Source organism: Amphiprion ocellaris, chromosome 1 (assembly GCF_022539595.1).
Source record: "Amphiprion ocellaris isolate individual 3 ecotype Okinawa chromosome 1, ASM2253959v1, whole genome shotgun sequence".
Lineage (NCBI taxonomy): Eukaryota > Metazoa > Chordata > Actinopteri > Pomacentridae > Amphiprion > Amphiprion ocellaris.
This window is the reverse complement of record NC_072766.1, coordinates 34,786,439-34,803,987: the sequence shown is the minus strand read 5'-3', so window position 1 is coordinate 34,803,987 and position 17,549 is coordinate 34,786,439. Positions and strand designations below refer to the sequence as shown.

The 17,549-nt window shown below is 36.8% G+C and overlaps 1 protein-coding gene across 1 annotated transcript in view; it reads left to right on the top strand.

The window, feature by feature from the left end:
• si:ch211-71n6.4 (para-nitrobenzyl esterase) overlaps positions 1–16,858 on the top strand; it is a 38,092-nt gene extending 21,234 nt beyond the window's left edge. The window contains exons 8-10 of the mRNA XM_023279226.3: positions 3,167–3,334; positions 11,813–12,040; positions 15,152–16,858. Of these exons, the coding sequence (XP_023134994.2) occupies positions 3,167–3,334; positions 11,813–12,040; positions 15,152–15,294 (539 nt within the window). The 3' untranslated portion in view covers positions 15,295–16,858. The remainder of the gene's footprint in view (positions 1–3,166; positions 3,335–11,812; positions 12,041–15,151) is intronic.
• The last annotated feature ends 691 nt before the right edge of the window (positions 16,859–17,549 follow it).

Sequence of the window (17,549 nt, the reverse complement as noted above, 5' to 3'; positions counted from 1 at the left end):
TTGCATTCTCTTTTATTTACTTTTTTGACATGTTTTAAAAGTTCCCTTTAAATTTACTTGAGAATTAAATCATCATTAATCTAAGTACTCCGTGGCAGCTTCAAAAACTCTTTTAGACATGTTTAACTTAAATAACTTTGACTATAAAAGGACTGAAAACACTTGGCTGTATACGAACATCAGACCTTTTTGTGCACACACAAAAAAAAGGCAGGTAGCAGATTATGAGGAGACATCAGCTGAATCTTATAAAAACTATCAAATTATAAATTCTCATACTCCACATTTAATTATAAATTGCTGAAGAAAAATGGCAATCTATTTTTTTGTGCGCAGTTAAATCTACAACGCAGTAAAATCGCTCAGAATACTTGCGTAACTAAACATTTAAATTTACAGGTACACATACAAACTAGAGCAAAATATTTTGGCCCTGTGGATTTCAAGGTTCAAGGCTTCACGTGTAATAAACTGTCAATAATGTCTCCGTAGGTTAAGTATGTGAGCTCTAATGGTGCATGGTGCCAGATGGTAACATTACACGTTCAGAGCATGTAAATCGTAAATCCACGTATGTAATGCCAGCTGATGTGCACAGAAAGTAGGTTAGGAAGTAAGTTTTGCTTATATGGGACCATTTAGAAGCAGATGCCACTAACAGAGCAACTGTCCTCAAGTACAGACAACTAGATCAAGACATGAGCCAAGAAAAAAAAAAACTAATCAAATGAACAGAAGCAAATCAAAACAAATAGGGTTTCAGCTGCTTTTTGAAAGTGACCTTGCATTAATCGAAGACTCTGAGATGAAATGTTTCTGTTGAGGACAGAAACACACTGAAACACTGTTTATCTAAGACAGCTGCTACTGATTCTAACACTTTGGCTACACTAAACACGTCAAGATTCAAGCATTTTTGTTTGTCTCATGCCTATACAGTACTTGCAGTGAAATGCCGAGTGACTGTTTCTCAAGGCTGTGCAAAAACAGTAATAACAATCTTTAAAAACAGCTAGAAAATTAGAAAAAAGTCACCTGTCATAAATAATGAGGTGGATTTATAAACTAAAGTGCAGTCATCACATCACATATTCAGAACGTGCTTGGTGAATATATATTTATAGTTGCTACACCTGCAGTGCCTGTGCAGTCGGGTTGTGGTAAAACAAGATGGCGACCACTCGTTATGTTTTCAGTTATTGGACCCTGCAAAGTGCAACGTTTGTATGATACAGTTAAGCTAACATCATTACAATAGAGTTAAAGTTACGAAGCAACTGTCAGCTGATACCAGCAAATCATTCACTCAGATTGATTTCAGTAAGATTGATTTTGGTTAGTCACAGGCAGGAGGACTGAGGAGACTAGGATGCTCAAAATCAGTAAGTTATGAGTTTCAAAATCCCAAAGTGGAAGCCTTGTTTCATACACTACTGTTCAAAAGTTTGGGGTCACTTAGAAATGTCCTTATTTTTGAAAGAAAAGCATTTTTTTTCCAATGAAGATAATATTAAATGAAGCATAAATCCAGTCTAGACATTGTTAATGTGGTAAATGACTATTCTAGCTGGAAACGGATGATTTTTAATGGAATATCTCCATAGAGGTACAGAGGAACATTTCCAGCAACCATCACTCCTGTGTTCTAATGCTACATTGTGTTAGCTAATGGTGTTGAAAGGATAATTGATGATTAGAAAACCCTTGTGCAATTATGTTAGCACATGAATAAAAGTGTGAGTTTTCATTGTCTAGGTGACCCCAAACTTTTGAACGATAGTGTATAGTTGTAGCTTAAATAAAATTACCATTTTTGTGTAATTTCTGCGCACACCTCACATAAACATATCAACAGAAGACTACGTTTGCAGTGTGGATCTCCTAGCCATAGCCTAAAGGCAAATTAGAAAAATGCCCGTGGTTTTGTCTATGGATGCAAATTTTGAGCAGTTTTCTTAACACATAATCAGCAGCTTTATCAGCCAGTTAACCAAAAACATAAAATGACCATCGTTCCGTGAGTAGAGGTTTTGAATGCGGTCACATGACATTTGGGCCGCTCTAATGGAGTCAGCTGTTGGACCACAGTTATGTTGTTTTAGTGACAAACCGAGAATTGTGGTCGGTAGGCATTAAGCGTCACAAGAGGCTTTCTCATGGTGGCTCTTTACTAGCCAAACTCCCAAAATGCTCTCTGCTTGCCAACATGGAACTGTGCTGCAGCTGATCTTCAATACGTTGTCTGATGTGCATGTTCATCAGTCTTATAGGTCAACATATTTTAATTAAATAAATTGTTAAAGACTAAATCATTAACATCCCTAGCTCTGCTGCCAAGAAGGATTGAGATATGTTTTTCTGAGAACTTGATTATGGACAGCGCACAAGGAATAATTGAATCACTAACATTTTAAACCAAGAACTGGGTTCAATATTAACAGAAGTACAGGCTTTCATAACCAGTTTGTTGAGCTCTTGTTGTGCGAAAGCTTCTGAATTTTAATGAACTTGCAAAGTGGTTTGTAGAATTTTCTTTAGCCTTGGGGATGTTTTTTTTTTCCTTTTAGAACTAATGAAAAGGTCATTAAATTTAAATCCGTACACAATTGTTATGTCATGTTGGTCATGAGAGGCCGTCCGGGTTCTAAAATCGAAGCTACTCTGTTGTGTGTGGATTCAGGGCTCCTGTATATTTAAAGATATTTATTTTTGTGTGCACGCTGTGGCTCCCAACCTCCTGCCTGTGCTGCTATTATCAAAAACTGCTTTTCTCCCTCGAGTTCAATTAAATGTTTTCCACCAATGTTTTGTGATTCTCGCTGTTAGTATATGTAGAGATAACAACATGACTGCCAATAATAGGAGCAGGATTAACAAGTTTATTAAAAAGACTGGTCCAGGGCGTCTTCTGGCTAAATATTTACTGCAGATTGATTGGTGGGAGACGAGGCTCCACGGAACAGTTTGCAGGCTTCTGCAGTTGTAAAATTTATCAGATAAAGATTAATCCAGAAACATCATCAGGATTTCTGCACAAAAACAATATCAGCAGTCACTTCATGTCATCCGTTTTACTCACAGCAACCTAAATATGAATGCTAACATGCTGTAACATGCTGTATTTATTACATTTTTACCCGTGTCTGTCTTCTCTCTGCTTTCTCAGATAAACTTCAGTCCTTCGGTGAGAATCTCCCCAAAGAGGCGTTAAAGCTTTACCCGAGCTCAGCATTCTGTCCCACCAAAGACCGCTGCCCAGAGCGAGCCTACACCACCATGGTGTCCGACATCAGGGTCACCTGCCCCAACAGCGACCTGGCCGGGAGGGCTGCAGGTAAAATACTGCACTGAACGAGGTCTGCCATTAGAAACGGCTTTAAACGGCTGATCTCCAAGCAGTTTCCGGGTGTTTTTTACTCGCTGTGGGTTCATTTTCACTGCATTATAAAGTCCTGCACCTCGGTGGAAAAAGTACAACCATGACTAGAAGGAGAGATAACTGAAAGCTGTTAACTATGCAGTGCAATACGCTTATAATGCCATAAATTATTTTTTTTTTAAAAGAAAAAAAGAAAAGGTACATTTATTAATTTATTTTATGAAAAATACAAAAATTAAACCAGTATGTGCCAACATATCCGTGTTTCCAATACTGGAAAAAATGATGGATCCATACACTGTAGGTATTTACATTTTGCATTTTTAAAACCCCTACAAACTTTGCTTTTCGCACTTCTCTGCAACCCTAAAAAGGTATTTCACCAGCAGCTTGCTGACAACTTGGTCCTCGCTATAGCATTTTTGGGTAATGTTGAATCTGTTGTATTGATCAAATATGTTTGATTTCCCTCTCAGTCTCTCTTGTCATCTCCTCTCTGCTCTGTGTATTTTGATTAAATATCAAAATTTAGAAATTAGATTTAGTTAATTTCTCCAACACAACCTCATGTCACATCTGATTTGTTCAAAGAATGTCAATAAGTTAAACACCCGGCTGTTTTTTTCAGTTTTTACAGTTTCTTGCTGTGCTAAATGGTGTAATTTTGACATTAAAAAAAAAAAGAAAGATAACACGCCTTTTTAACCTGCTGGTGTGTTTTAGGGTTCAGAGAGTGAAATCATGAGCTACTCTGTTTTCCAGGTTTAAAACAAATCAATGTTTAATGATGATTAAAGGGCTGCAGCGAAAAACCAGCAGGGATCTACATCCTGCTGGGTGACTACTGAGATAAATTAATGCTAAAAATGAGCTTCAGATCATCTAATTTAGCTGTCAGACTATAGCAGAAGCCCCATGTCACTGCGGACCTGCACAGCATTTTTAATTAACTTTGAAAAAGGACATGAATTGTATCAGGTTTTGACGACTTGGCAAAGGTCAAAATACATGAACTTTGCTACTCAGTGCCTGACAGAACTGAGAAAAGGCATCATTATAGACTTTGTATAGATAGATTTGGACTGTTTCTAATGAAAATTATTAGTTATAATTCGATTTTTGTTTGTTGTAGTCCTCGGAAACTGACGAAAGTTTGGCTTGTTGCATTTAATATTTTTTATATCTAGATGAGTAGAGTTAGTGTGGGGTCCCTAAACTGGACACTGTCCAGGAACCATTAGTGAATTAAAATTAAAGAACAAGTGTGCAAAAGCCTTAAAGTACAAGTCTGCTGTTATTCTTTGGCTATATAATGACAATTTGGCAGCTCATTTCCAAGGATGAGCATAAAAACTTCCTTCAGCAGGTCCTAGCTGTCCAACTTTTTACCATGTCTAAATCCCAGATCAACTTATATAAATCTCATATTAAATCAACTTAAACTAGCGATACCTGCCTTGTAATCTGCCTGCACAAAGGAAGGCTTAGTGAGCAGTTGCAAAGGAAGGAGAAAAGCAAAATCTCACAAAGACAAGTTCATGGTGATGATAGAGAAGTCTGAAATCAGGCAATGTGTGAAATCCAAACATTCAGCTTGAAATTGTGTCACTGCTGCAGTGAAGAAGGTGCATAAAATAAATTAAAAGAATAAATAAAAATACATGATGTGATCTTAAACTATAAAAGAAAAAAAGAAAAGTTGTGGTTACTTGTTTCTTATTTGACACACTATTTATTCAACGATGCATCCTTTTTTTCCAACCCTCTTAATGTCAGACTCACAGGTGGGTTTCAGTGGTATCTTATCTTTAAATAAATCGCCAAAATTACACCATTAATCAGAGCCTGAAACTGTGAAAACTGAAAAAATCTGCAAATTTTCAACTTTCAGACAGACCTCAAACTATACACGTGTAATTTTCAGTTTCATTGGCAAAATTAACCAAAACTAAGCATAAAAATGTGATATTTCTTTAAAATGACTTGTTTCTACATGTCTCATTAAAAAAAAAAAATCCAAAAATAAACTGTTTGCACCGGAGTGTGTAAAAACAAAAATACTCCTTGACAGAACTCAGAGGACACAAGTAATGAAACATATAAAAAATGTAAATAGTAAAATGCTTAATGTGTAGAGCCACATTTTTTTATGTGCTGACTGCAGTTTCTTTTATTTTTTATTGATGAGCTAATCAAATAAATTCAACTTTGTTCATGATTTGTGGTGATATAATTGCACAGAAGAGACATTTTTTGAGTCCTCTCTACTCCTAGGCATGCTTTTGCTGTTTCTATGGAGATACAGGACTTCATATTGCAGCGAAAAATAAACCCACATTGGACAGTAACGTGACAAGAGTGAAAAATGGCCCAGAAAGCTCTCCATGTTTGGCCTGGCAATTAATTAATTTGATTAGAAATAGCCTCATTTTCAGGTTCAAGTTAGGTTTTTCTAAATAACTGCTAACTTTTTTGTGGTTTTCATTTTTTCATAAGATCAAAACTGAACCAAAATAAGTTTATAAATGAGGCTCCAGCTTGGAAACTTAAGTAAAACTACTAATTCTTCACTGTAAATGCTCTTAATTACACATAAAGGTCTTGCATTTACAGTCTTAGCTCAGTAGACATCTGTAGGTATAATTACACTCCCGATCAAAATCTCAAGACCAGTTGAAAAATTGCAAGAAATTGCACTTTGCACTGTGGGATCTGAAGAAGGTAAAAATAATTGAGTGAACAATTTATTGAAAACAACAATTGAACTGAAATAGGCTGTTCATCAGCTGATCAAAAGTTTGACCATAGCTCAAAAACCTAGAAAACTCACTCAACAGAAACATAAGTGTCAAAAAAGAACTCAGTAATGAGTAGCTCCACCGTTCTTGTGGATCATTTGAAAAATTCGTTTAGGCATGCTTGATGCGGGTGTTTCCAGGAGACTGGTGGGAACGTTGTTCCAAGAGTTGAAGAATGCTTCATGAAGGACTGTGGGTCTGGAATTAATGTCCATTTTTTGTAGACTTCCCTTGCCATCCATTCCTAAATGTTCTCAATTGGATCTAGATCAGGGAAACACGCAGGATGGTCTAAAAGAGTGATGTTATTGTCCTGGAAGAAGTTTTTTTTTTATCAGGCTGGCGTTGTGAACTGCAGCGTTGTCCTGTTGAAAGACCTGGTCATTACCGACCAGACGAGGCCCTCAGTCATGAGGGACGTCCGCTGCAACATCTCCACATAGCCAGCCGCTGTTTGACGCCCTGCACAACCACTGTGCCGCATAGAAAACATCTCCAGTGGGATCTCCTTGTCATGTCAGTGATGTTGGAAGCTATCAGGACCATCAAGGTTAAATTCTTTTCTTCCACCTTTCAGCGTCCCGTCTTTGGTGCTCCTTGCAAAGTCCACACGGGCAATTTTGTGGCGTTGAAGCTAGATGTGAACGTTGAAGACGTTGTTTTTGTTTTTTCAGCCCTTCCCTCGCAGATACCGTCAGCACCAGTAAGGGCTTTAATGTGGGTTAAGGATCGTCCCGTGTCTTGACGGACAGCCAATTGGATCCTTAGTCTCAGCGCTGGTGAAATTTTTTTGGGGCTACCACTAGACTGTTTTGTTCCATAACCCTCAGGACCTTTTAACAAATTCAGAATGACTGTCTTACTGCGTCAAACCTCAGCAGCAATGGCACGTTACGTTATACAGCTAAACAATCCTATCACGTTCAAAGACAGAAAGCTTTTTTGCCTTTGTCATCAGGAGGTCATGACAATGTGAACACCTGACAGGAAATGACATGAATCCAAATTTTTGTGCAGATTTTGGCTTTTAAAGGCTGTGGTCTTAAACTTTTGATCAGCTGACAAAAGCATGTTTGAATTTTCAATGAATTCCCTGCTCCAATTTTTTTTTCTCTCACTCCCATTTCTTCTTTGTGCATTTTGAAGCTCTACTGAGAACATTCTTAAGATCCAACAGTGCAAAATGTGTGAAATGTTTGGCATCTTTGCATTAAAATAAAATCTGATCATCAGAGTAGTTAATAATTAAAAGCTTGAAATAATAACCAGTTAGTTTTCTGTCAATTAGCTGAATATTTCAGCTTTAATTGTGCACCGTTATGCACTCTTGAATTTTCCTCGGGATTAATAAAGTATCTATCTAATCTAATCTAACTGTAGTAACTTTATATCTGTTGTTTGCAAAACTCTTCATTTGTACAGTAATCAAAGCTGTCAGATTTTCCCTGCAGATCTTCCTCTGCTGATGTCAGAGGTGAAATGTTCTGCCTCTCTGCAGTACAGTAAATATATTACAGTGTTAGTATACGTTACGAGTGGTTTCTTTCTGTTTGGTTGCCGCAGCTCTTGAATGCAGCAGGACTCTGCCTCGTGTAGGTTTTGTGCCTCTGGGGCTTGTTAAACTCACTCAGTGGTGAAGCACCGAGTAAAATGACATTTAGCTGTTCTGAGAGGCGACTGCAGGGTATTCTGTGTTTTTTTTTTTAATTTTTTTGCCGCACGCTTCGTTGGGTTTTTTATGTTGTGCAGTTTGTTTTTTCCTGTTTGCTGAATCACAGCCAACGTGAGCTGAAAAAGAGTGATAGATAAGGGATTTTAAAGGTTAATGCAAAAACCAAAAATAAATCTGAATATTTATTGTTGTCTGAAGAATGAAAGAAGCTGATATGGAGTAAAAGCCTAGTTTAGCTGAGAAACGTGCAGCAGCTACACGCGTTCTGGATTTTTCTCATGAGTGTTTGCTCAAGTGCTGAACACGAGTTCAGATTTGATGTGCTTTACTTGCATATTAACATTTTCTGCTGCTCCGGTTGCACGACATTTCAGAGGGAAAATACCGCTGCTCTGCATTAATCTGACAGCTTTAATTAACCTTCAGAACCCGACTGATGCACTGAGCGCCAAGTAGGCATCTGCATGTTTATCCCTCGCTGAACGTAACAATGACATTTATTTCTGTTAGCCACTAAGCGCATACGTTTCTCAGTCTCTAAATCATACAGTGTCCCAACATCATGGTTCTGATAATGTTAGATTTCACACAATCACCCCTACAAAATTAGTAAAAGATAGTTCTGCTGACAGCATATTATGGTGCGAAACATGTAAAAACATTACAATTTTCCAATACGACACATTATTTGTCCTTGATATAAAGCCTAATATACGCTACCAGTCAAAAGTTTGGACACACCTTTTCATTCAGTGTTTTTTATTCATTTGTATTATTTTCTACATTGTAGATTAATACTGAAGATTAACACTGTTTTGTTTACAACATAACTCCATATTTATTCTTTTATAGTTTTGATGTTTTCAGTATTAATCTACAATGTATACAATAATTAAATAAAAACCATTGAATTTTGTAAAACTGTAAATTTAAAATAATTCCTAGACCATGACAAGTTATTTTGATCATCAAGGAAAATACTAGATTGCTCATTGTTCCTTTGTCATTTTGTGTCTCATTTTTGTAATATTTTGTCTTGTTTCTGGTCTTTTTTCATTTTTTGGTTGTTTTGTTTCTCGTTTTTGTCATTTTGTGTTTCCTTTTTGTCTTGCTTGTGTTTTTTTGTTTTATTTTTGTAATTTTTGTTTTGCTTTATTCGTTTTGTGCATCGTTTTTGTCCTTGTGGTTTTTTTTGTCTCACTTGTGTTGTTTGTCCGTTTTTTGTCGCTTTGTAACTTTTTTGTCTATTTATTGTCTCTTTTTTGTTTTGTTTTGTGTCGTTTGTTTCATTTTTGTCATTTTATTTCTCATTTTTGTAGCATTTTGTCTTGTTTTTGTTGTTCTTTTGTCTTTTTTTGACTTTTGTCATTTTGATCATAAAATAAAATACTATATTATTCAGTTCTAGATACCTGTGACTGAATGCTTTGTTCCTTTGTAGATACTCTGTGATCTGTAAGTTTTAATGTGTAAATGATAAACTGAGGCTTAATATTGTTGAAACCGAACTTATTTTTCTTTAGAAATTTCAGGTTGTTCATAATGTTTTGTAAAAAGATAATTCCTTAAATGTTAGCATTTTCAGAACGTGCTTTTTTGCACTAAAACAAAGGAAAAATTTGGAATGATTCACAGGTTATTATCCTGTGATTTAATTGGTCCAGCCCACTTGAGTTCAGATTGGACTGAATGTGGCCCCTGATCTAAAATGAATTTGACATCCCTGGCTTAGACTGTTCTGAAAGAAACCAGGATACAGCATGTATGGCTAGTCCTTAAAATAATCAGGATCACTTCTTAAGTGAAATAAACCTGAAAAAGGCCAAAGATTCATGGTTAATTTACCTTTTCAACACTTTGTTACACACTACCAGTCAGAAGTTTGGACACATCTTCTCATTCAGTGGTTTTGATTTAATTATTTTCTACATTGTAGATTAATACTGAAGACATCCAAACTATAAAAGAATACATATAGAGTTGTTGTAAACTATAAAGTATCAATCCTCAGTATTCATTTACAATGTAGAAAATAATTCAAATAAATAAAAAGCATTGAATGAGAAGGTGTGTCCAAATCTTTGACAGGTCGTGTACATTAAACTACCCAACAGTTAGTGAACTGACTGGTTAGCAAAGATTATACGTCATTTTTCACATAAAGACGCTAAACATTTCAGGGTCCCAGTTTCTTCTGATTCTCATTTCATTATTGAATGCCACACATTAAAACAAAAGCTGCAGCAGTTGGTCGATTACTCAATTAGTCAATCGACAGATAAGTAACCTGCAAATATAAGTCAGTTTTAACAGTTTCTGGCCTTTTCTTGTTCCTGTCACATTTTTACTCACTGTAAGTTCATTTTTCACTGCAATATAAAGTCCTGCACCTCTATGGAAAAAGCACTACCAAGACTAGTGTTGGAAAAAACTCAAAAAATGTCCTCTCTGCCATATGTCACAGTTGCAATGCCCTGAATCCTAAAAAAAAGAAGCAGAATTTCCTTATTTGTTTTACAGAAATTGAGACTTTGAATCAATTGGTACAACATATTTCCACCCAGGAATAATAATATATTTAACTATTTACATTTTTACAACCTCTACATCCTCATTTGCATTGTGTTGAATCTTCTGCACAATATCTGCCACTTAATCTCATGGTGATGTTTACATTTCACTCAGTTCTGCTTTTCTCAGTTCTTAATTATTGCTTAGTTTTAGTTTTGCTTCCTTTGTTTTGAGTTTACCAGATTTTTGCTTTCGAGTTCTTAGTTCAATTAGTTTTTGCCTCTTTAAATCCTTTTTCTTTTTTACTTTTTCTATTTTTAAATTTTTTTGTATTTCTAAATTTATGTTATATTTTTGATCGCAGAACCTGTTTTGTGTACTGTGTTTATTTAATGTCTAGTGTTGCACAAAGAGAAAGCGACGTAATTTCAATCCTGGAGATGTCATGAACATATTGAAGAATTGACAATTATGCTGATTTTTCTATCACTCTACACATCAGCTCTAGAAAGATGTTTCACCATGCTGAATGTATCTTCCAACATCTTGACCTACACCATCTTTGAGCCATGCTGTATTTATTTTATTGATCTAGCATGTTTTATTTTACTGTCAGTCTCTCCAGCGTGTTTCCATATGTCCCCTTTCTGCTCAGTGTAACACTGCACGGCCGGCAGTTCAGCCAAAAACTTCCTGAATTTTTGCCACGTGATTTTTGATCACAGCTAAATCACTAATAGCTTTTTGGCTGCACAGAGAAGCTTAGAATTTTTTGTTTTTTACAGAATCTGTTTATTCCAAATTGTTAAATTTTGCTGAATTTCTAAATGAAACACGTAGAATAAGTGATTTCAATAAAATATCATTTGGTTATTTTCCTCCATGCATCTGAATGCCACACATGATAAATTCAAAGACCCTCAGGAAGTTGAAAATCCAACAATTCTTCCAGTTTTTACAGTTTCTGGATGGTATAATTTTGACGATTACATCCAGTTTTGGGGTTCAAAAACATCAAGCATTCCTCAGCTCAAGTTTCATTTCTGAAGATTTTCTGCTTTTTTAAGTTTTCTATGAAAGTAAATTTAATATTTTTACATTAAAACATATACATAAAACAGGCACTTCGATGAACTTACCTCAGGCTTCCAGGAACTAGTACAGACCCTTCTCACCATTTTCTGGCATTTCATAGATGTACAGATGAGATGAATTGATATTGAAAATAACTGCAGCTGTGTGACCATGTGAAGTGAGCGATGTTTGCATATTTGAAAGAGTCTTTTGTCATGAAACTATTTTTGAAATAGTCTCAGTGTGCAGTTTTGCTTCACATCTGGCAGCTTTTGAAAATGCATTTTTCTCCAGACAAACCAAAAGACTGCTCTTTGTTGCAGATTTTTAAATAATTAAATAAATAGTTGTAATTATAATGACTGTTTTTTCCTCCAGCGGCCCTGAACAGTCCTGTGTATCGGTACTTGGTGACTCATACGCCGTCCGGACCGATCAACACGTCCAGCCCTCTGCTGCCGTTCCCCAGCCGGTTCTCCTTCCACTGCCTGGATGCCGTGACATTCTTCGGAGGGCTGGAGCTCGTTCTGGGAAAACGGCTTTCAGACGAGGACAGGAGCTTCCAGGATCTCATCACACGACACTTTGTCAGCTTTGCCAAAACAGGTGAAGAGGTTTCCTGTTAGTGATCATCCTGGACATTATGTTGAAGTGTTTGAACACCTAACGTCTCTGTTAAGGATCAGACACTGACATGCTGCTGCCTTGATAAACATCTGTCAGAAGAGGCTGTTTGAGTAGATTGTCTCTTATGAATAACCAAAGCTTTAAAGGTGGAATATGAGGTGTGTAAATCTGCCTCAGAGAGTCTGTTGCAGACAGATAGACGAACTAAGCGGTTTACTATTCCGTTCAAAAGTTTGGGGTCACCCAGACAATTTCATGTTTTCCATGAAAACTCACACTTTTATCCATGTACTAACATAACTGCACAAGGGTTTTCTAATCATCAATTAGCCTTTCAACACCATTAGCTAACAAAATGTAGCATTAGAACACAGGAGTGATGGTTGCTGGAAATGTTCCTATGTACCTCTATGGCAGTGGTTCTCAAATTTTTTCTGTCGGGCCCCCCTTCGGAGGACAAAAAACTTTCGTGCCCCCCCAATAACTTTGTGCGTGTGTATATATATATATATATATATATATATATATATATATATATATATATATATATATATATATATATATATATATATATATGTAAAGATCAGGGGTGTCAAACTCATTTTAGTCCAGGGACCACATAAATCCAATCTGATCTCCAGTGGGCCCCACCAGTAAAATCACAGCATAATAACCTATAAATAACCAAAACTCCAACTTTCCCCTTTGTTTTCGTTCAAAAAAAGTACATTCTGAAAATGTTCACATTTAATGACGTACCTTTTTACAAAATATTATGAACCTGAAATTTCTTAAGGAAAACAAGTTCAATTTCAACAGTAGCCTATTATGCCTCAGTTCATCATTTACACATGCATTGTAACTGCCAGATAACAGTTTATCTACAAAAACACAGAACATTCAGTCACAGGTATCTGGAACTGAACAATCTAGTATTTTACCTCATGATCAGAACAACTTGTCAAGTTCTAGAAATTATTTTAAATTTACAGTTTTACAAATTTACAATTTACAGTTAATGTTGTTGTTATTTTAATCATTTATAAAGTCGTCCCGCGGGCCGAAATGGACCGTCTGGTGGGCCGGTTTTGGCCCGCAGGCCGTATGTTTGACATTGCTGGTAAAAACAATTGGAGGAGATGAGAGGAGTACGTGACGTGATCAAGTACGCTGGTGTTCCGACTGCACATTAACGATGCGTTCTCCTGTTCTCAGGAGTCTGTACTTCAGAGTCTGAACGGCCAGTGCATATACCATAGATATATATACAGAAGATCATTATTATTAATATTTTTTTATATCTATGGCATATACAGTCTATGGGCCAGCACAATTTCAGTATTGTTTGACGCCACGAAAAACAGGCCGACGTTAAAACAATAGTTCAGCTAATTAGTTCCGTGCAGACGGACCTTTTCCTCCCAGTCTCCTGCGCCCCCCCTGACATGCCTCTGCGCCCCCCTAGGAGGGCGCGCCCCACTATTTGAGAAACACTGCCCTATGGAGATATTCCATTAAAAATCAGTCATTTACCACATTAGCAATGTCTAACTGTATTTCTGATTAATTTAATGTTATCTTCATTGAAAAAAAACTGCTTTTCTTTCAAAAATAAGGACATTTCTAAGTGACCTCAAACTTTTGAATGGTAGTATAGATCTAACAGGTTGTATCTGCTGTTTTGTACAGATCAGTGTTTGGACTCCAACAACATAACAAAACTGGCAGATGAATTAAATTGTTATTTCTCCCCGTTTCTGCAAATTAGTGAAAGTCTCACATGTCCCCATAATGTGTCTTTCAATTTTTCAGATCAAAATACTAAACAGATTTGTATAACTGTTGGATTTACAGCCATTTTAAGTTAGCCGTTTTAGCCTCTGTAGCTTCAAATGCAGCCCAACTGCTGCTGTCTACACCCTTTCAGGAAAAAAACTCTCTGTCAGCGTAGAGCAGAATAGTTAACATGTCAGCCAACACATGTTAATGAGTGTGAGACCAGGACTTTTAATCGCTTCTAACTTTCTTTCCGGCTGATCATTTGACATGGAAATATCACCAAATTCACAACACAGCTTTTTATTTTAACTCATGTGCATGATGAGTTTATCAGGCAATGTTGTAAAAAAAAATCAGTAGTTTAGCGGGTTTTTTTTTTATACTTGCTCTGTTGCTGGGAAACAGAAAATGATGTGAAAAACAACAGCTTTATTTGACATTCAGATGTATTACAGTGCAGTTTATGTGAGCACAGTGAGCAGGAGAGAAGCTAATAATAATAATAATAATAATAATAATAATATAATAGTAATAACAACATAACAGATTACATGAAAACACAGTAGCCCACACTGTCCTTGTTTACTGGTTTCAAATCAGTCTTAAAGTTTTCACTGTTTCTGAATGATCCAACAGGTTTAGTTTACAAAGAGCTCTGACATGTGGACATATGATTTAAGCTCATGGTAACGTTAGCCACATTAGCCACACAGCGCACTAAAACCGAGGAGTTTCCAGTTGCTGCGGTGACGCTGTGATGGGATCTAATGGGTGCTGGGAGTGAATGAAGACTTTTGTGTTCACTCTTACAGCCAACAGCAGAACATTTGGTTTGTTTTGTTTCTTCTAATTCTAATTATAAGCCGGGTTACACAAAGTTGAGTAAGACGACTATTTATTAAACCAGCATCTGCATAGAAACTGGATAAAATTCTTACTGCCGTTACACACAATAGAAATGGATTTTTATTATCATATGGAACCTTCATCATCATGCCTTCCCCACATCCTAGGTACCATTATCTTCCCTTCATTTTGTTTTCCCACCGCTTTGGACGTCTTTAGCATTACAGGATTCAGGAAATGCTCATCTTTGCAAAAAATACCATTATTTTTATGTATTTTGCATGAGGGCAGCCTAAATAAGCACTATGAGAAGCTGCAGTTCCCGCTGTGTGTCGGATCTGACCGTAAAAGTAACAGGATTACGAATTCTATATACAATAGTCATTTCCACCTGAACAAATACATTTAGGGGAAACAGTCCTGCTGGATTTAGGCTTTAAATCACTGTCTGTCTTCGTCCTGCAGGTAAGATGGAGGCAGACTGGCCTGAATACCCAGCAGCCACTGCTCTGTTGTCCCACAACCTGACGGTGGTCCAGAGCTACTCGGCGGCTCGGTGTGAGCTGTGGAAGCAGAACGGCCTGTTCGCCTACGCCTGGATGAACTGAGCACAGACGGCAGCTCAAAGCCGCTCTGTTCTGAAACCTCACCGGAAATCCTACGTTTTGTCGTTTTGAAGTCAGTTTATTACATTGAAGTCTCACATTTTCCCACTTAACCCCTTCGTGGTATCTCTCCATGCTGATATTTCTGTCTCGGTTTCAGAACACCTACTTCAGCTCCGACACAAAGGACGTGAATGAAATTTGATTTATGAATCCGATTGTAGTGAAAAATGAGCTTTTGTTGCATAAAAACATTGAATAGAAAGCACCTGTCCAGAAACAGTACTGTTATTTTAAAGGTAATAGAAAATGGAACCTGTCTGTACAGGATACCACTGGAGGAAAGTGTATTTTATGTTTTAATATCTGCCCTTTAGCAGGCTTCATGCATGATAAAGAAGCCTGGAGCCTGTTGAACATGAAGAAGCTGGATGGAAGCATGTTGACCAAAGTGGGCTGCGCAGTGAAGATAATGTGATTCAAGATTTGTGAAGGGTTTAGAGGAAAAAGAAAGTTATTTTTATACCATGTCAGTGTAAAACATGAGGTGTCCTGTGTTGGAAAGTGACCATTACAGCATTACATTAAGGGAAAATTATCATCCAGAATGTTTAAGAAGTTTTATTTCTTCGATATGCAGAAGAAAGCATGTTGTTAAATCTGTCCAAACAACTCAAACAGGTGCGCTTTGAGTTAGAAATAGTTCTCCTGTTACCGCTAAAATGCCAAAATTCTGACAAACAGTGACGCTAATGAGTAGAAATCTCCCATAATGTAAAACAGACAACACATTACAGAATGAAAGGAGTCGGCAGCATCTGGCTTCTCATGAATCTGTAGTTCTGCAACGTCTGAATCCTAAAAATATCTGATTTTTAACACTCACATTCCTCCTGTTTCACAGACTTGGAGACGTCACACTAATAAGGAAAAGAGATGTTGCTGTATCTGCATAAATATAACATCAGAAAGGAGTAATATTCATTGTTGAGTGTTAAAATTATAATAAAAAACAAATTCAGATTGTAGATAGTGGAAATTACTGCTTGAAGAACTTAAAGGGAATTCAACTTTCCACGTCATTTTATTTTTGCATGGATTTCTGTGGTCTAATCAGGGAAAACTTTTGAAATGTGAAGTGGATTTGAGAAGGTAAGCTTGATTTTTGTAGCTGTTGTTTTAACCTGTGGACGCCTGACGAGCTGCAGGACGTTTGCCTTGTGAATTTTGTCGAGTTCTGCTGTTTGCACTGATTTATAACCTCAACGCTTTGCCACTAACTATGTTGCACTTTCCTATGAACTTATGCTATCACCTGTGTTTGATCGAAGTCGTAATTAAACTGAGCTCACTCGTTTTATTTCATTCCAGTTTTTGTGAAGCTGAACCATACTTACACTCGTCTTTATTTGAACTAAATTACAAATAAAGTTAAAATCTGGTTGTTTTCAACCATCTGTCATGTTTTTTTTAATGATTTGCAGACATTCAGGCTTCATGTTTTGCTGTATTGGTGCAGTGAAAGTCACCCTTTATATGCTGAATAAACTGACACTATGTGAAGTAATTTTTTTTGCTGACTCCTGTTTTTAAACTCTGTAATCATAAAGTAACTACACTCACTGTCTTGTCAAGGGAAAGTTTAGGATTTCCAGCCAGTTTGGTGAATGTAATGAAGTTAAAATCTCTCTTATCTACTGCAGCTCAGTTTCCATCCACTTGTAGCTCAGACTTCAACTGAATTTTGGAAAAATCTGAAGAAAATGCTTCTAAAGTTCCCTGTAATTTTTCCTGAGTGTGAGCAAACAGACAAACTCCCTGAGCGTCCCTTGGACCACTGTGAGCAACATCAGACGTGTGCACTGTGGTCACACCAGCATCACATCCATTCAAGTTACATGGTTCATTAAAAGAATCAAATTACAGCATTTACATTTCTGTTAAAACACTTTGTCAACAGGAGCCAGTTGAAGGCTGCACTGATTTTAGTGACACTACAATGTATAAGAGTGAAGTTATTGAATATTTGTCTCTCTTTACTGTTGCAGCGGTTTTGCAAATTGCAGACGGACCCTGTTCACTCCATAGACACCAATGTTATTCCTGTAGCTTGAAAGACAGCTACTTTTGATAAAACTGGGCTTGTAGCACATTGTCTGCCTTGCAACAATGGGAAAGAGGCACCGTTTATGTTTTGACAACCTATATCTAATGAGTTATTGATGCTGGAAGTCCCAATCTGTGAATATCTTTCCAAC